The 20,241-nt window shown below is 42.8% G+C and overlaps 1 protein-coding gene across 1 annotated transcript; it reads left to right on the top strand.

The window, feature by feature from the left end:
* The first annotated feature begins 3,548 nt into the window (after positions 1 to 3,548).
* On the top strand, positions 3,549 to 19,987 carry ZSCAN20 (zinc finger and SCAN domain containing 20). Its single transcript, XM_069540935.1, has 7 exons — positions 3,549 to 4,003; positions 7,040 to 7,226; positions 7,568 to 7,644; positions 7,922 to 8,006; positions 9,427 to 10,119; positions 17,362 to 17,790; positions 18,362 to 19,987. Exons 1-7 carry the CDS (start codon positions 3,587 to 3,589, stop codon positions 19,618 to 19,620), a joined length of 3,147 nt encoding a protein of 1,048 aa, XP_069397036.1. The 5' UTR covers positions 3,549 to 3,586; the 3' UTR covers positions 19,621 to 19,987.
* The last annotated feature ends 254 nt before the right edge of the window (positions 19,988 to 20,241 follow it).

A 20,241-nucleotide genomic window follows, 5' to 3' on the forward strand; every position in this document is an offset into this window, starting at 1 on the left:
TCACATGAATCTTCTTCACAGAAGCTCAGTTCCCTATATGTGAATTGGGGACGTAGTGAAGTCATACCTTACGGGCTAATCATATTCTAACGTCAGCACAGAAGGTGAAAATCGCATTTAGCCAAAAATCACAGTCAGCTTGAAAATCCTTTGGCTAGGAGCCATTTAGAAACCAACGTGCCGTCTTTTAATAAGCTAATAGCACAGCTGGGGTTTATTGGTTGAACGTTAGATGAAAGAGCTGGCTTGTGTTTAGTGACCACAATGTATGAAAGACACTCTGCTCACTCTCAGTGGAAAGAGGCTGGGGGGAGCTGAATCAGTCTGGGGACCAGCAGAGTCATGGGTATCATCACCACGTGCTCTGGAATAGACACATAGTGAATGGAACTGGCTGCACTATTTAAATTATGTCCTTTCCTTCTCTTTCTGGTGTTTGTACGTAATTTAGTATGTGTAAGTTACAGATCAGTGTAAGTCAGCTCAACACTAATGACTCCTCAGCCGCTTGCCTGGAAGATTCAGTGAGATCATGAATGTAGAACACTTAGCGCCAAGCCTGGCACCCCGTGGGCACTCAATAAATGGATACTCTTTGAGGTTGCTGATCCTCGTGAGCCCCCATATTTCTGGTAGTCTCAGGACTGAGGAATGCCGTTGTCCATTTTTCCTCTGTCAGCTCTGTGTGAAGTCTGCTTTGCTGACTGTGTTGACCTCCCTCTGTGGCTAGACTGCTATTCATATTTGTCTAAGAGAGTAGCAGAAAAATCTTTCAGATTGTATTTGAAACTGACCTTTGCAACTTTCAAGTATTCCCAGAAGAAAATGCCTATTATCTGAGACTCTTTGGGCCTGGTGGGGCTACTAATTGCCTGTTTTTGTTAGTGTCCACTCTGTGCCAGAGCATACACCTCTTTGCTTGCTTTCTTGACTGTCTCTCTCATTAGACTGTAACTTTGATGAAGGTGAAGACTGTTTGTCTTACTCACTGTTGGCGCTTTAGCTCCCAGTACAGTGCAGGATCCATAGTGGGACTCTGCAGATGACGGGCGAATTAGTCTTCGTGTGAGACAGTGATGCAAATGTGTTTGGACTGGTGCATGATTAAGGTGTGGTTAAAAAAGAAATTTCATGAAAGGTTAATTCTTTAGCTCAATGTAAGTTATGAACCTTCCATAGCCCATTAGGCTTTTGATGTATCCGATTTACCATTTTAATAAAAGCCAAAATTTCCGATGGCCCTGCTATTTATCAGACACTGGGTTGGGCACTGTGGATGCAGAAATGGGTAAGATACAGTAGTGGCTCTAGTAATACAATCTAATGGGACTGTCAGATGGAAGAACAGGTAACTACAATAGTGTCAGGTAACACCTATGTTAGAGGTACGTGCCAAGTGCTTTGGGCACACAGGATGAGGGGAGGTGATTTTTGGAGAGTGGGGATGGGAGCTGGGCATGACAAGGGCACGTCAAGAAACTCTTAACAGGTGAGGTGACATTGAGCTGGTAGCTGAAGGACAAGCAGGAAGTTGCCAGGTGGTCCTGAGTTGTGTTCCTAGCCTCTCCCTATGTGTGTGGAGGTCCTTAGGACAAGCCTTTATTTTTCATCACCCTTGCCTGTTTGCAGACAGTCCAGTCAGATGGCCTAAAATCGAAATATCACCCTCCCTCCATTCTCAATTCAGCTGTGTCATTCCCACTTGGAAGCAGCTAGCAGCCTCCTGTGAGTGGGTGTTTTTAATGTTATCTATATCTGTTGGGAGTGACGCAGAGAGCTCATTTTTCCAGATAACCCAGCGTGAGTGTCCTCAGAGTCTTCATTGTGTAAAAGAAGCAACCCCCAGGCGTTCACTCAACAAGCGTTTACTGAGAGCCTCCTGTGTTTACTGCACCTTGCTTATTGCGGGGTGGCGGAGGGGAGGGGTGTGAAAAAAAAGAGTGAGCTATATTCCTTGCCCTCAGTGAGGCTGTAATCTTTCTGGGGACACACATGTGTACACACAGCCCTCTAGTACAATGTAGAACATGGGAAGTGTCACAGAGATGGAAATAAAGAGGAGAAAAGAATTCCTTTTGACATCAGCAAGAAGGTCATTCTCTGTTTTTTAATCTAGAACGTGACTAATTATAAGCCTTGCTTCATGACGCATCGCCGTTATCAGTTGGCCATTATTTCACTGTTATTGCTTCCTCTGTGTGCTGAGTGCTGTGCTAGGTCCCGTAGGAAGCGTACGATCTAGTGGGTAAGATAATTACAATAAAGTATGTTGAGGGTAATGGCAGAGAACACCTGAGGTGGCATGGGAGCATGTGGCTGAGGATTGAATCTTGTTTCAGGGCACAGGGAGGGCTGCTTGGAAAAAGTACAATTTCAGCTAACAGCTGCATGAAGGAAGGGACGAGACTGTTCCCAAAGGAGACGGTGGCGTGTGGGAGGGTTCAGCGGGCAGCCTGTTGCAGGAGCCACGAGCCGTGCCTGAAACACCCTGCCAAGTGGGAGCGTGGTCAAGAGATGAGGTGGAGACTTGGGCAAGGTTTGCCCTTTATCCTGAGGGCAATGGGAGGCCAGTGGAGGGTGTTTAGCAGGGAAGTGACGTGGTCAGATTTTGATCTCATCTGGTTGTGTGAAGAATGAATCAGGGGTTGGGGTGAGGGGAGTGAAGGCAGGGACATGAGTTAGGGGGCTGATCAAGTGAAAGCATGTTTTTTTGGACAAGGAGGTGACACTGGCTGGGGATGGAGATGCTGAGAAGGCCAAGAAGACCCAGCTTGGTGATGAATGGATGTGGGAAATTTGGAAAAATATGATGACCATGTTTCTGGCATGGGTACCTTGATGGAAGGTGGTGCCTTCACTGGATGGAGAGCTCCAGAAGAGGGAAAGGCTTTCAAGAGAAAATGATGAATTCAGTTTTTGACCCATTGAGTTGGAGGTGCCTAAGAAAGAGTCAAGTGGAAATGCCTTGTAGGTGGTGGGACTTTGGAGTCTGGAGACAGGTCTCGGCTGGAGTTTTGGGAGTCATCAGTTTAGAGATGGTGAAAAATGGCAAATGGGTGGGATGACCAAGGGAGAGTGTAGAGTGAGGGATTTTGCAGGGAGAGCACTCTTAGAGGAAAGCTTAAGGCCCAGGAAGAAAGACCTTATGGAGGGGGCGACATTTGGAAAGCAACTTGAGGGAAGGTCAGACTTGGGACACATGTAGAGGGAGGAGGGCTGGGCTGGGACCAATCATGGCAGCCTTGATGCCCAGCTCAGGCGTTTAGGGTGTCCCGGAGGATTTAATACTGTGCTATCTTCCTCCAAGGTGTGCCGGCGGCTGGTTTGGTGGTAGATTGTGGACTAACTTCCTGCTTACGGGAAAGGGCGTTTCTTAGCAGTCCCACCCCACGCAGAGCAGTGGAAGGTGTGTGGGGAGTGGGGAAGGTGAGGCTGCTGGTCCTATTGTTCACACTGTCCCTTGTCTTTCTGCCTTCAGGGGCTGGGGGAGCATTTCCTCTCCCAGGAGCCCCTTGAGGACACACTACAGATGCAGGAAGACACTGGACAAGGACGGCCAGCTGAAAGGAGGCATCCAGGAGAGACCATGGCTGTAGCCCTGGAAGCCCGGGCCCAGGCCTCCCCGCTACCAGAGCCTGAAGAACTCTTGATTGTCAAGTTGGAGGAGGACTCGTGGAGACCAGACTCCCAACCCCGGGAGAAGGACCATGACCCTATCCCTGGCCCCGAGGCCTCCCGCCAGCGCTTCAGGCAGTTCCGGTACAGGGATGCGGCGGGACCCCACGAGGCCTTCAGCCAGCTCTGGGCACTCTGCTGTCACTGGCTGAGGCCGGAGATCCGCCTCAAAGAGCAGATACTGGAGTTGCTGGTGCTGGAGCAGTTCCTGACTATCTTACCCAGGGAGGTCCAGGCCTGGGTACAGGCGCGCCACCCTGAGAGTGGCGAGGAGGCAGTGGCCCTGGTGGAGGATTGGCACCGAGAGGCGCGGGCCGCGGGACAGCGGGTGAGGCAAATAGTCTGTTCTCAAAGGAACAGGTCGGGCAAGGTAGTGGGGCTGCAGCTAGGTTGATAATTGCCAAAACCACAATAATAATATTATCAAGCATCTGACATTTATTGAACAGTACCATGTACCAGGCACTGTACTAAGTGCTTTCCATGTATTAACTCATTTAATCCTGTCACCAGTTAAATGAGATAGATACCGTTAGCCTAATTTTACCCATGAGGAGACTGAAGCAAGGGAGAGAGAAAGGTAGTTGGCTCAAGGTCACTGGCTACTAGATGGTAGAGGCAGGATTTGAATTCAGGCAGTCTGATTCTGAAGCCAGGATTTGTAACCACTGCTCTAAGCCGCCTCTCAGTACCATATTCACAGTACATTTAATTTGTATTGTGTTTTATACTTAACAGAATCTTTTTACATATGTGATCGCTTTGGATGCCTACAGCAGTAATGTAGGTAGACAGAAATACAGACCATGTTTATGTTAGGCTTCACTCTGGGTGCTGTGCCTTCTATGGATGTGGACAAATGTGTAACGGCCTGTGTCCACCATTATAGTATTGTACAGAATAGTTTCACTGCCCTAAAAATCGTCTGTGCTCCACCTCTTCATCCCTCCTTTCCCCCTAATTTCTGGCAACCACAAAGCCACAGATCTTTTTACTATCTTCATAGTTTTGCCTTTTCCAGAATGTCATATAGTTGGACTCATACAGTGTATAGCCTTTTCAGATTGGCTTTTTTCAATTTGTAATGTGCGTTAAGGTTCCTCCATGCCTTTTCATGGCCTGATAGCTCATTTCTTCTCAGTGCTGAATAATATTCCATTGTCTGGATGTACCGTGGTTTATTTGTCTATTCACCTACTCAAGGACCTCTTGGTTGCTTCCAAGTTTTGGCAGTTGTGAATAAAGTGGCTGTACACATCCATGTGCAGGTTTTAGTGTGGTGCACAGGCATTTTTGATGGATTTTTTTTTTTTATTGAAGTACAGTTGATTTACAATGTTGTGTTAATTTCTGCTCTACAGCAAAGTGACTCAGTTATACATATATATACATTCTTTTTTATATTATTTTCCATTATGGTTTATCACAGGATACTGAATATAGTTCCCTGTGCTATACCATAGGACCTTGTTGTTTTTCCATTCTATATATAATAGTCTGCATCTGCTGACCCCAAACTCCCAATCCATCTCTCCCCTGACCCCCCTCCCTTTGGCAACCACAAGTCTGTTCTTTATGTCTGTGAGTCTGTTTCTGCTTCGTAGATAGGTTCATTTATGTCATATTTTAGATTCCATATATAAGTAATATTGTATGGTATTTGTCTCTTTCTGACTTACTTCACTTAGTGTGATAATCTCTAGTTGCATCCATGTTGCTGCAGATGGCATTATTTCATTCTTTTTTATGGCTGAGTAGTATTCCATTGTATATAAGTACCACATTTGATGGATTCTTAATTCACCTTACCCCAACCAATATCCTACTGAATTTTTGCCTCCTGATTGTCACTTGAATCTACTTCTTTCTGTGTCTACAATGACCATCCATAGAATGAGAATCTTTGCTTAGGTGTAGTAGTAGTTGGAGGAGCTAGGGCTGGGAGTGAGGATTATTGTTGAGTCTAGTCCACAGTACTTCTGTGGGTTATAAGATTGTAACTATAACAAAGTTATTTTTATCTTGAACACAAAGTTATTATTTTCTTAAAATGTTGATAAACAGGTGTTTTCTCTCTGTGAACCACACAGGACATTGTTGGGTCCCCTCACTGGGAATGGCTTTTGATGATCATGGCCCATTCTTATATATCTTCTCAAAGATAAAGTTCCTCTCTGTGAGAGCGGATTTGAGTTCTCAGATTGGCCAAAAGATTTTTGGAGTGAAGTTTGGCAAACTCAATAATAAAGTTTGATGAAGATGGATATTATTTTGGGTAAAAATAATAAGGTTCAGGGCAATGTATATATATATAGTTGCTATCTTTTGTGTAAAAATGGGGAAAATAAGAAAATATATTTACAGTTGCGTGTATATAAAGAAACTTGAAAGGATGCAGAAGAACCGTGTTTACCTGTGGTGAGGAGTCCAGGAAGATACTGGGCAGGTGGAATGGAGACAGGTGGGGATGGGGTATTTTCACTGATTATATCCTTGTGTATATTTTCTATTTTTGAACGATGTGAGTATTGAAAATGCCTATTGAAAAAATTGTAATACTTTTTTTAAAGTTAGGTGTTTCTGTGACACAATGAGATTGTTCTATTGTTGGGGCTTTAGGACCAGGAAATAACATCTCAACCACTACCTCTGAATTTGGAACCAATTGAGAGAGAGATAAGAAATTAGCTTTATGATTGATAGAGCTGAATTGGGTAATGTTATCTCTTAATTGAGTATTTCCTTTTATTATATGTATATTCTCCATATCTCTGAGTACTTTTTTGCCTAAACTTCTACATTGAAATTAAAATTGCCACTTCTGTTTTCTTTTTGAGTTACAGTGCCTTATCCCTGCGTATCTTTCTGTTTTGAGATCAGATGTGCCTTTCTGAAACAGCACATTCTTTCATTTCATTTTAAGATTCCATCAACAATTCTTTGAATTTTCTTTGCCTTTCAGCAGGAATATTTAGAGCAATTACATTTAGAGTTATAGTTGTATCTGCTTTTATGCTTCCTTTTGCCTTTTAACATATACCTGGTTAACTTTTATCTTTATTTTAATGTCACAAAAATTTTACATAATTTATCTTGTTATGATTCAAAAATGTTTTGAGTAATAGTGGCCTCATTTAGACACTTGCATAGCCTTTCTGTGTTGAATAGAAGGTACTCATTTGGTGGTATAAATGCTGGTATGTTTACTGAAATTAGTCTGATGGCTTTGTCGTCAAACGTTAAGCCATCTTTGGTTTTTAAAAAGAGCCTGTTAACCTCTGAACCACAGCTGTACTCAAAAGAACATGCCCTGCCCTACCAGTTATTGAACTTACGGTTGGGAATTTTGGCTGTCTGTGTGTAGGAACTGGAACTGTGTGCAGAAGAGACCAGGTCCTTAAAGACAGTGAAGGAATCTCAGAGCTTCCAGCTGTGGACAGCAGATCACTGGCCCGAGGGACAGTCCCAGAAGCAGTGGGTGAAGAATCCATGTCCTGACCTTCCCCAGCGTCTAGACACCAAGATGGCACTACAGCCCTTGAAAGAGAGTGGTGAGTACCAAGAGTCAGGGACAGTAGTGTCTGATGGACACCCTGAGAAGTAAGAAGATGAAGCTCCCAATGGTGTTAGCATACCCCACTGTAGCTGAATCACGTAGCAGGTTCAGGCTGGGCCTGGGGCAGGCTGGTGATCGTAGGAGTTCAGGGCTGACATCTCACACATGGCAGCTTAGGAGCTAGATACTCTAGAAGGAAAGAAAGTGGAAGTCTGCGCTGGCTGCAGGAATAGTCTCAGTTTGATCCAAGCAAGGGTTTAGGAAAGCTGGACCTGAGAGGGAGGTGGTGTTTTGAGAACCAGAGCTTGGGTTTCAGAGATATTTTCTCCTCCTCAGCTGTCCTCACTCCCCGAGTCCCTACTCTACCAAAGATGGGAAGCGTTGGAGATTGGGAGGTGACAGTGGAGTCTCAGGTAAGCTGCTGTTTGTTCCTCCTTTCCTGTCATTACTTCTCCTGTGCCCTTGCCCTGCTCCTCTCTTCTCTCTCTGCCCTGCTGTCGGGTGCAGGGTGCGAGCCTCTGCCCCTCATCCCCCGTCCACTGGGCCTCTCCTGGGTCAAGCTGCTCCTTAGGATGCTAGCCTCACACATGGTGTCGCTGTGTCCATTATATTTCCTGGGGCCTGGTGGGACTCCCAGGCTGTTTTGAAGGGTCAGTGACATTTGACGTCCTTCTGTTGTACATCCCGCAGGAAGCCCTGGGTCCCGTCAGACACGCTGAGAAGGAGTTCTGCAAGGACCCCCCAGGAGACAGCTGTGGGAACGGCCTGCCCCTGGGTAAGGAAACAGTGCCCTCTGGATAAGATACGCTCGGGTTTCCAGTACACTCAGTTCCCAAGGAGTGTTTCATCACTCCCTAAGACTCATGGCTCTGTGAAGTCTCTGGAATTTCAGACCTAGGGGGAAGACGTGCTCTTTGTGGCCAGCACTGTGGCAGCAGGGACGGGGTGTGGGGCGTGGTTTTCTGGGCCGGCAGGCTGGCTGCCAAGAGCCTGCCCTCTCAGCGCTCATTATCTTTTATTTCCTTAGTACATTCACCACCGTCCCAGGGCTGCGCCCAGCCTGCTGGCCCAGAAACCCAGTCTTTTCAGCATCAAACAAGGTCCATCTCTCGGGGCAGAGTCAAGTGAACTAAGCCCAGGAGACTGACGTGTTTAAACCACAATGAGAAATAAATATCACAGGGCTCAAAATACTTGAAGCCCTTATGACCAGCACAGACCCCTTTCTCTTTAGGCACATTTTCACAGGAAGTCAAACAATAATGAACATTTCCCCATGGAGCCTGGGATCAGTAAGAGGAGAGTTAGACGTGAGAGTGGGATAAGGTGGAGAGACAGTGGCAGGTCTGACTCACGGCAGTAAAGTAAGACACTAGGAGCTGTTGGCTACTTGCTGGGCACTGTATCCTTTTTACACATGATGAAAAGTGTGCCCTTTTTACACATGATATCTGGGGAAAATAGTGTTCAAAGGAACAACCTTTGGGAAATGCTGAACTACAGAATCCTTAAGCCTCTTTTAGCTCTAAACTCTTTCATCTAGTTTTCTTCAAATATCTATTTTAATTAAAGCCTTCCTATTTGCTGTGGTTGGGAGCTATTTGGACATTTGTCCTTTAAACACAGCTAAGTGTTTTGAGAAATATGGAAATTTATTTTCTCACAGTATTGGAAGTCCAGAGGAGGGTATGCTCCAACCACAGTACATATTGGCTCAGCAACTTCACAGCGGACCTGGGTTCTTTCTTTCTGTCTGCTCTGCCATTCTTTGTGTCAGCTTCATATTAAAGGTATTTTTTGTCATAGGCAAAAGGTGGATGCCAATGGCATTTGAGACCTCAAGTTCCTAGCAAGAGAGACTCACACCACACATAACCTTTCCTCCAACTGTTAAATTTATTCTGATTTGACTAATTTAGGGCATGTGCCCATCTGTGAACCAGTAACAGTGACTCTTTTGCATGATGTATTTCATAACACCAACCAAAAAGCAAATGAACAAAGCATACAGGTCAATATACTTCTGATGAGATTACCTCTAGTTACCTCTCCCTTTCTTTCCAGACTTCTTAAGGGATTAGCTTGGGAATTTCTCTTTAGTTTCTTGCAGGCAAATGTTTCAAGGACTTCTTAGACAAACGCCTTGCTCAACAGATCATTTCTACTTAATCATGTCTCTTCTTCCTTTTGTATAGGAGTTCCAGTTTCAAAACCAACCATCATCTCCCAGCAAGAGCAAGGACCAGAATTTTGGGGTCCAAGATTTGTAAATTCTGGACAAAAGAACCCTGAAGATTACAGCTGGGATACTGAGCAGACAAAACCAGCTCAGGCATTGGCCTGGAGGGATTCCAAGGCCTGGGAAGAACGATATCAGTGGGACGTGGAGGATGTGAAAGTATCAGGTGTGCACTGGAGCTATGAGGAGACTAAGACTTTCCTGGCAATTTTGAGTGAGTCTCCTTTTTCTGAAAAACTCCGGACTTGTCACCAGAACCGCCAGGTGTACCGGGCCATTGCAGAGAGGCTGAGGGCACAGGGCTTCCTGCGGACCCTGGAGCAGTGTCGCTACAGAGTCAAAAATCTCCTACGGAATTACCGGAAAGCCAAGAGCAGCCACCCACCGGGGACCTGCCCCTTCTATGAGGAGCTGGAGGCCCTGGTGAGGGCTCGGACGGCCATCAGAGCCTCAGATGGCCCAGGAGAGGCTGTGGCTCTCCCCAGGCTGGGGGACAGTGACATGGAGGTGGATGAGCAGGAGGAAGGGGGCTGGGAGCCTGAGGAAACAACGGACGACTGTAATGGTGATGACAGTCACCTGGCCACTGAAGAGTTCGTCCACAGACCCAGGATTCCAGGGGGCCCAGCTCTGCTCCAGAGTCGTATTGGTAAGAACATTGGGGCTTAATCGGATCCAGATTCCAACCCTCTCACCAACCAAATCTCTGCTCTGTAGTTCAGGGCACAGTCTGGAGTGATGCTGCTAGAGTAGGTCATCCTCAAGCTCCTGTTCTCTCTCCTATGATCAGTTCTGCTTGTTTGAGTTTTCTTAGTTATAGAAGCAAACACTTAAATTTTTTTTTAAATTTTTTTACAATTTTTAAAGGTTACTTTCCATTTAAAGTTATTACAAAATTATTGGCTATATTCCCCATGTTGTGCAATACATCCTTGAGCTTATCTTACGCCTAATAGTTCGTACCTCCCATTCCCCACCCCTATATTTGCCCCTCCCCACTGGTAACTACTAGTTTGCTCTCTTATATCTGTGAGTCTGCTTCTTTTTTGTTATATTCACCAGTTTGTTCTATTTTTTAGATTCCACATATAAGTGATAACATACAGTATTTATCTTTCTCTGTCTGAACTTATTTCACTTAGCATAATGCTCTCCAAATCCATTCACGTTGCTGCAAATGGCAAAATTTTGTTCATTTTTATGGCTGAATAGTATTCCATTGTATATATATATTCCACATCTTCTTTACCCATTCATCTGTTGACAGACATTTAGGTCGTTTCCATGTCTTTGCAATTATAAATAGTTCTGCTATGAGTATTGGGGTGTATGTATCTTTTCAAATTAGTTTCTTTGTTTTTTTGGATATATACCCAGGAGTGGAATTGCTGGGTCACATGGTAGTTCTATTTTTAGTTTTTTGAGACACCTCCATACTGTTTTCCACAGTGGCTGCACCAATCTACATTCCCACAAACAGTGTACACTAGGGTTCCCTTATTTCCACATCCTCGCCAATATTTGTTATTTGTAGACTATTTGATACCAGCCATTCTGACAGGTGTGAGGTGATATCTCATTATAGCTTTGATTTGCATTTCCCTGATGATTAGCGATATTGAGCATCTTTTCATGTGCATGTTGGCCACCTGCATTTCTTCTTTGGAAAAATGTCTATTCAGTTCTTCTGCACATTTTTTAAATTGTTTGCTATTTTGACCTATGCTTTTTTGTATATGTTGGATATTAATCCCTTATTGGTCATATCATTTGCAAATATTTTCTCGCATTCAGTAGTTTGTCTTTTCCTTTTGTTAGTGGTTTACTTTGCTGTGCAAAAAGAAGCAAACACTTTTAAAACCTTAAGCGACCTTAAAGAGCTAATTCAGTATTTCCCAGAGTGTGTCACTGGTAGTATGGGGATGATCATAAGTGTTACCTGAGTGAACTTTTAATTTTAATGTGTATGAGCATATCAACAGGTGATTTCACAAATAGTAAATTTAGGCAAAGAAAGATGTTGAGTGAAATATTTAATAGATAGAGCAGAAATCATGACAGTATATACTTGAACAACTGATGCTAGGGAAACACCCAGTCCCTGTAAAACTGGAAATACAGAAGCCCAAGCTGTGAAGTGTCAAGACCAGAGCCCAGGGATCCCACCTCCGATTTTATTTGGTTTTCCCTCCACGATGCTGCCTCCCTGGCTGCATCATTTAGATGCAGAGGAAATGAAAATAGACCACCTCCTTTTCCTTCTTCCACAAAAGAGGAAAGGGATCTCAGTTGGACTCTATTGTAAGATTATCTGGAGTCCACTTATGTCTTTAGGGATTCTCAGTTCCCATGTTTGTTAAAAAGGCAATTCATAAAGTAAGTAGAGAGTAAACTTATACAAGCCTCTTAGATAGCCTAATCCACCAGCGGGCAGAAAACAGAAGCAAGAAGAACTACAGTCCTTCAGCCTGTGGAACAAAGACCACATTCATAGAAAGATAGACAAGATGAAAAGACAGAGGGTTATGTACCAGATGAAGGAACCAGATAAAACCTGAGAAAAACAACTAAATGAAGTGGAAATGGGCAACCTTCCAGAAAAAGAATTCATACTAATGATAGTGAAGATGATCCAGGACCTCAGAAAAAGAATGGAGGCAAAGATTGAGAAGATGCAAGAAATGTTTAACAAAGACCTCGAAGAATTAAAGAACAAACAAACAGAGATGAACAATACAAAAACTGAAATGAAAAATACACTAGGAGGAACCAGTAGCAGAATAACTGAGGCAGAAGAACGGATAAGTGACTTGGAAGACAGAGTGGTGGAATTCACTGCTGTGGAACAGAATAAAGAAAAAAGAATGAAAAGAAATGAAGACAGCCTAAGAGACCTCTGGGACATTAAACACAACAACATTCACATTATAGGGGTCCCAGAAGGAGAAGAGAGAGAGAAAGGACCCGAGAAAATATTTGAAGAGATTATACTCAAAAACTTCCCTAACATGGGAAGGGAAATAGCCCTCCAAGTCTAGGAAACACAGAGAGTCCCATACAGGATAAACCCAAGGAGAAACACGCCAAGACACATAGTAATCAAATTTGCAAAAATTAAAGACAAAAATTATTGAAAGCAGCAAGGGAAAAATGACAAATAACATACAAGGGAACTCCCATAAAGTTAACAGCTGATTTCTCAGCAGAAACTCTACAAGCCAGAAGGGAGTGGCATGACATTCTTAAAGTGATGAAAGGGAAGAACTTAGAACCAAGATTACTCTACCTGGCAAGGATCTCATTCAGATTCGATGGAGAAATCAAAAGCTTTACAGACAAGCAAAAGCTAAGAATCAAAAGCTTTACAGACAAGTGAAAGCTAAGAGAATTCAGCACCACCAAACCAGCTCTACAACAAATGCTAAATGAACTTCTCTAAGTGGGTAACACAAGAGAAGAAAAGGGCCTATAAAAACAAACCCCAAACAATTATGAAAATGGTAATAGGAACATACATATCGATAATTACCTTAAGCGTGAATGGATTAAATGCTCCCACCAAAAGACACAGGCTCGCTGAATGGATACAAAAACAAGACCCATATACATGCTGTCTACCAATGACCCATTTCAGACCTAGGGACACATACAGACTGAAAGTGAGGGGATGGGAAAAAGATATTCCATGCAAATGGAAATCCAAAGAAAGCTGGAGTGGCAATACTCGTATCAGACAAAATAGACTAAAGTAAAGAATGTTACAAGAGACAAAGAAGGACACTACATAATGATCAAGGGATCAATCCAAGAAGAAGATATAAAAATTATAAATATAAATGCACCCAACATTGGAACACCTCAATACATAAGGTAACTGCTAACAGCTATAAAACAGGAAATTGACAATAACACAATAACAGTGGGGGAATTTAACACCTCACTTACACCAATGGACAGATCATCCAAACAAAAAATTAATAAGGAAACAAGAGCTTTAAATGACACAATAGACCAGATAGATTTAATTGATATTAATAGGACATTGCATCCAAAACCAGGAGATTACACTTTCTTCTCAAGTGCACATGGAACTTTCTCCAGGATTGATCACATCTTGGGTCACAAATCAAGCCTCAGTAAATGTAAGAAAATTGAAATCATATCAGGCATCTTTTCTGACCACAACGTTATGAGATCAGAAATCAATTAAGGGAAATAAACATAAAAAACACAAATGGATGAAGGCTAAACAATACGTTACTAAATAACCAAGAAATCAAAGAGGAAATCAAAAAATACCTAGAAACAAATGACAATGAAAATACGACAATCCAAAACCTATGTGATGCAGCAAAAGCAGTTCTAAGAGGGAAGTTTATAGCAATACAATCCTACCTCAGGAGTCAGCAAACATCTCAAATAAACAATCTAACCTTCCACCTAAAGAACTAGAGAAAGAAGAACAAACAAAACCCAAAGTGAGCAGAAGGAAAGAAATCATAAAGATCAGAACAGAAATAAATGAAATAGAAACCAAGAAAACAATAGCAAAGATCAATAAAACTAAAAGCTGGTTCTTTGAGAAGAAAAACAAAATTGATAAACCATTAGTCAGACTCATCAAGAAAAAGAGTGAGAGGACTCAAATCATTAAAATTAGAAATGAAAAAAGAGGAGTTACAACAGACACCGCAGAAATGCAAAGCATCCTAAGAGATTACTACAAGCAACTCTATGCCAATAAAATGGACAACCTGGAAGAAATGGACAAAATTCTTAGAAGGGTATAACCTTCCAAGACTGAACCAGGAAGAAATAGAAAATATGAACAGACCAATCACAAGTAATGAAATTAAACCTGTTATTAAAAACCTTACAACAAACAAAAGTCCAGGACCAGATGGCTTCACAGGTGAATTCTGTCAAACATTTAGAGAAGAGCTAACACCCATCCTTCTCAAACTCTTCCAAAAAATTGCAGAGGAAGGAACACTCCCAAACTCATTCTATGAGGCCACCATCACCCTGATACCAAAACCAGAGAAAGATATCACAAATAAAGAAAATTACAGACCAAATCACTGATGAATATAGATGCAAAAATCCTCAACTAGCAAACAGAATCCAACAACACATTAAAAGGATCATACACCATGATCAAGTGGGATTTATCCCAGGGATGCAAGGATTCTTCAATATATGCAAATCAATCAATGTGATACACCACATTAACAAATTGAAAAAGAAAAACTGTATGATCATCTTAACAGATGCAGAAAAAGCTTTTGACAAAATTCAACACCGATTTATAATAAAAATTCTCCAGAAAGTGGGCATAGAGGGAACCTGCCTCAACATAATAAAGGCCATATACGACAAACCCACAGCAAACGTCATTCTCAATGGTGAAAAACTGAAACCATTTCCTCTAAGATCAGGAACAAGACAAGGATACCCACTCTCACCACTGTTATTCAACATAGTTTTGGAAGTCCTAGCCATGGCAATCAGAGAAGAAAAAGAAATAAAAGGAATACAAATTGGAAAAGAAGAAGTAAAACTGTCACTGTTTGCAGATGAGATGATACTATACCTAGAGAATCCTAAAGATGCCACCAGAAAACTACTAGAGCTAATCAATGAATTTGGTAAAGTCACAGGATACAAAATTAATGCAGAAAAATCTCTTGCATTCCTGTACACTAATGATGAAAAATGTGAAAGAGAAATTAAGGAAGCACTCCCATTTACAATTGTAACAAAAAGAATAAAATACCTAGGAATAAACCTACCTAGGGAGACAAAAGACCTGTATGCAGAAAACTATAAGACACTGTTGAAAGAAATTAAACTTGATACAAACAGACGGAGAGATATGCCATGTTCTTGGATTGGAAGAATCAGTATTGTGAAAATGACTATACTAAAATCAATCTACAGATTCAATGCAATCCCTATCAAATAAGCAATGGCATTTTTTACAGAACTAGAACAAAAACTCTTAAAATTTATATGGAGACACAAAAGACCCTGAATAGCCAAAGCGGTCTTGAAGGAAAAAAACGGAGCTGGAGGAATCAGGCTCTTGGACTTCAGACTATACAACAAAGCTACAGTAATCAAGACAATATGGTACTGGCACAAAAACAGAAATATAGATCAATAGAACAGGATAGAAAGCCCAGGGATAAAACCACGTACCTGTGGTCAACTAAAATATGACAAAGGAGGCAAGGATATACAATAGCGAAAAAACAGTCTCTTCAATAAGTGGTGCTGGGAAAACTGTACAGCTACATGTAAAAGAATGAAATTAGAACACTTCCTAACACCATACACAAAAATAAACTCAATATGGATTAGAGACCTAAATGTAAGACCGGACACTATAAAACTCTTAGAGGAAAGCATAGGAAGAACACTCTTTGACATAAATCATAGCAAGATCTTTTTTCATCCACCTCCTAGAATAATGGAAATAAAACCAAAAATAAACAAATGGGACCTAATGAAACTTAAAAGTTTATGCAAAGCAAAGGATACTACAAACAAGATGAAAAGACAGCCATCAGAATGGGAGAAAATATTTGCAAATGAATCAATGGACAAAGGATTAATCTCCAAAATATATAAACAGCTCATTCAGCTCAATATTAAAAAAACAAACAACCCAATCCAAAAATGGGCAGAAGATCTAAATAGACATTTCTCCAAAGAAGACATACAGATGGCCAAGAAGCACAGGAAAAGCTGCTCAACATCACTGATTATTAGGGAAATGCAAATCAAAACTACAATGAGGTATCACCTCACACCCGTTAGAATGGGCATCATCAGAAAATCTACAAACAACAAATGCTGGAGAGGGTGTGGAGAAAAGGGAACCCTCTTGCCCTGTTGGTGGGAATATAAATTGATAATAGCCACTATGGAGAACAGTATGGAGGTTCCTTAAAAAACTAAAAATGGAATTACCATATGACCCAGCAATCCCACTACTGGGCATATACCCAGAGAAAACCATAATTCAAAAAGACACATGCACCCCAATGTTCATTGCAACACTATTTACAATAGCTGGGACTTGGAAGCAACCTAAATGCCCATCTACAGATGAAGGAGTAAAGAAGATGTGGTACATATATACAATGGAATATTACTCAACCATAAAAAGGAATGAAATTGGGTCATTTGTAGAGATATGGATGGATCTAGAGCCTGTCATACAGAGTGAAGTAAGTCAGAAAGAGAAAAACAAATATGGTATATTAATGCATATATGTGGAACCTAGAAAAATGGTACAGATGAACTGGTTTGCAGGGCAGAAATTGAGACGCAGATGCAGAGAACAAACGTATGGACACCAAGAGGGGAAAGTGGTGGTGTTGGGGGGTGGTGGTGGGATGAATTGGGAGATTGGGATTGACATGTATACACTAATATGTATAAAATGGATAACTAATAAGAATCTGGTGTATAAAAAAATAAATAAAATTTTTAAAAACCAAAGAAACCCCCAATAAATAAATAAATAAAGTAGAGCACATGTATTGAATGGGTACAGAGACAGTGTCTTGTATCTCAGTTACAGGCCTTTCCCTGAACCGATCAGCTGAAGCCAGGAACGTGGGTCAACTGGTATAATATGGCCACTTAAATCCTCCCCTTTAGCCAAGACTCTTAAATGTTAATAGAGTCTCTTAGAAGGGGGTGGGGATGGGAAGCCCTGGCACAGCCTTGAGAAACAAGGGTATATTCTTTGCTGGTGTGCCAGGCACCTGGACGATTTCCAAAGTGCCTAGGTGTTTAGCAGGGCAGGTGACCCCAATCCCTGATGACCTAGGCAAATCTCATCAAGTCTCTCAATTCTGAACTCTTCACTCCTGACAGCAGGTGTGCACTGGGGCTACGAGGAGACCAAGGCCTTCCTGACCATTCTCAGTGAGTCCCCATTCTCTGAGAAGCTTCGCACTTGTCACCAGAACAGCCAGGTGTACCGGGCCATTGCAGAGCGGCTGTGTGCACAGGGCTTCCTGCGGACCCTGGAGCAGTGTCGCTACAGATTCAAAAACCTCCTTCGAAGCTACCGAAAAGCCAAGAGCAGCCACCCACCTGGGACCTGCCCCTTCTATGAGGAGCTGGACTCGCTGATGAGGGCTCGGACTGCGGTTAGAGACATGGGGACCAGCAAGGAGGCAGTGGGTCTTCCTACTTCTGGGGAGAGTGGTACCCAGGTTGTCAACCAGGAGGCCTGGGATGAAATGGCAGGTGAAGATGCCATCAGAGCTCCAACCCCAGGTCCTAAAACCCCAGACACTGGTAAGCTTGGAGTAATTAGATGTCCACAAAATCTGCAAGCATGCAGAGAGAGTGTGGAAGCCAGGCACATTTCTTTTCTCTGAACTAAAAGAGAGAATGAAATTGAATAAGTTAAGGATTTGTGCTTCGCTGAGATTATCCAGTCTCTAGCTTAGTGTAATCCCCTAAATAAGAAAAGCAGTCAGTCTAGATTTTACTTGGATTCATCTGGGAAGTTATAGAGTTTATTCAATCTCATATGACATAGGCCGTACTGAATGTACCAGAAGAAAGTGTTCATTGTTCAGTAGTGGGATAGGGTAGCTGGCCAGGGAGACTGACAGCTGGCTGCTTGGGCTGGGGCTTACGGCTCCCTTGGTGGAGTTAGCATGTCCCAAACTCTGTTCCTAAGCTTTACAGGTCAGAAATGCATGTGTGCGCTGAAACTTGATCATTTTCATGTTAGTCACATTTATAAGCTGTGAGATATAAAATATAAGTACAAATTCATGTTAGCCAAATTCACAAGACACAAGATCCATATGTATAGATAGACACTAACTAATGAATGCATTTCTGTCCATTCTTTCAGGTTTTGAGATGAGGCATGAGGATGAAGACCAGATTTCAGAGCAAGACATCTTTGAAGATTTGCCTGGAGCCTTATCAAAGTGTACTGCAGAGGATGATTGCTACCCTCATGATTGGGGGGAAGACAGTGAAAATGAAAACGAAGGTAAAGGGCAGTGGGGAAATCCATCCCAGGATCAGTGGGAAGAATGTTCTTCTGAAGAGGACTTAGAAAAACTCATCGATCATCAAGGCCTGTACCTTGCAGAGAAACCCTTCAAGTGTGACACGTGCGTGAAAAGGTTCAGCCGGAATTCGCAGTTAATCGCCCACCAGCGGATACACACAGGTGAGAGGCCCTACAAATGCCTTGAATGTGGGAAAAGCTTTAGTGACCGCTCCAACTTCAATACCCATCAGAGAATCCACACTGGAGAGAAGCCCTACAAATGCCTTGAATGTGGGAAAAGCTTTAGTGACCACTCCAATCTCATCACCCACCAGAGAACGCACACGAGGGTGAAACCCTATAAATGTGGGGAATGTTGGGAAGGCTTCACCCAGAGCTCAAACCTTCTGAAACATCAGAGAATCCACTTGGGAGGAAATCCTGATCACTGTGGTGAGCCTGGGAAAAACTCTGGCCAGAGCCCATCCTTTAGTGCTCACTGGAGGAACTCAGCAGAGGAGACATCTCTGGAACAAACTCAGAGTGCCAGTAAGAACTTGAATTCTCCTGGACTGCAAAGCACCAACTCAGGGGATAAACTTTATCAGTGTTCCGAATGTGGAAGAAGCTTCTCCAAGAGTTCTGCCCTCATCAGTCACCAAAGAATCCACACGGGAGAGAAACCATATGGATGTGCCGAATGTGGGAAAAGCTTCAGTAAGAGCTCCACTCTGGCCAACCACCAGCGAACCCACACTGGGGAGAAGCCGTATGAGTGTGCGGACTGTGGGAAATGCTTCGGGGAGCGTTCCAAGCTCATCACACACCAGAGGGTGCACACAGGAGAGAAGCCCTACAGATGCCTCGAGTGTGGGAAGTTCTTCCGTGACCGTTCCAACCTCATTACCCACCAGAGAATCCACACAGGAGAGAAACCTTATAAGTGCAGAGAGTGTGGGAAATGCTTTAACCAGAGCTCCAGTCTTATTATTCACCAGAGAATCCACACCGGGGAGAAACCCTACAAGTGTATGGAGTGTGGCAAAGATTTCAACAACAGCTCCCACTTCAGTGCCCACAGGAGAACCCATGCAGGAGGGAAGGTGTCATAGGAGACAAAAGAGAAAAACGTATATTTAAATCTCCCAAGATCCTAAGATGTATGCTAGAAAGAAACTGTCCCAATTTTTAAGATTAGCGTGTACCTGGGGAACTTACCTTGGTACAGTCCAGGTAATTCGGAAGTGAATTACAAATGCTAACGATCCAGATTTGAAGGCACTTTTCTTAAGTGTAATGTGTTTTTTCTCCTGCAAAAAAACCCACACAATCCTCAGGCTGCCCTTATATTTGCTGTCATGTAAGAGCTTTATCAGTGTTTGAGCCAGACTGGTAACTGAGGGGATTAGAGGTAAATCAGTGATCCTGAGCAGTGATTCTAGACCTTGCTGTGCCTTCACACCGTCCACATGTACACACGCCCCATCAGTGTGCATTGGCAAATTCTCATACGTGGCCATTTTCCGTTGGGGCGTAACCTCCTGGGAAAACTTTGAGACTCTCCAGTGATGGGGGCATAATTGAGAATCAGTGGCCTAGAGCAGCCACCATGAGCTTATCAAAGGGTTGAAACAACAGTGACATCATTACTAGATCATTACTAATAATAGCAAAAGTAGCCAGCATCTATCGAGCTCTTCAGCAGGCTCTGTGCTGAGCACTTTGTATACATC

Source organism: Delphinus delphis, chromosome 1 (assembly GCF_949987515.2).
Source record: "Delphinus delphis chromosome 1, mDelDel1.2, whole genome shotgun sequence".
Taxonomy (NCBI): Eukaryota; Metazoa; Chordata; class Mammalia; order Artiodactyla; family Delphinidae; genus Delphinus; species Delphinus delphis.

Excerpts from the sequence above, each read along its gene's own strand:
- ZSCAN20 (XM_069540935.1), top strand. The coding sequence starts at position 3,587 with ATGGCTGTAGCCCTGGAAGCCCGGGCCCAGGCCTCCCCGCTACCAGAG. Across the intron at positions 4,004-7,039 it reads CGCGGGCCGCGGGACAGCGG|GAACTGGAACTGTGTGCAGA; the intron begins GTGAGGCAAATA and ends GTCTGTGTGTAG. Across the intron at positions 7,227-7,567 it reads ACAGCCCTTGAAAGAGAGTG|CTGTCCTCACTCCCCGAGTC; the intron begins GTGAGTACCAAG and ends TCTCCTCCTCAG.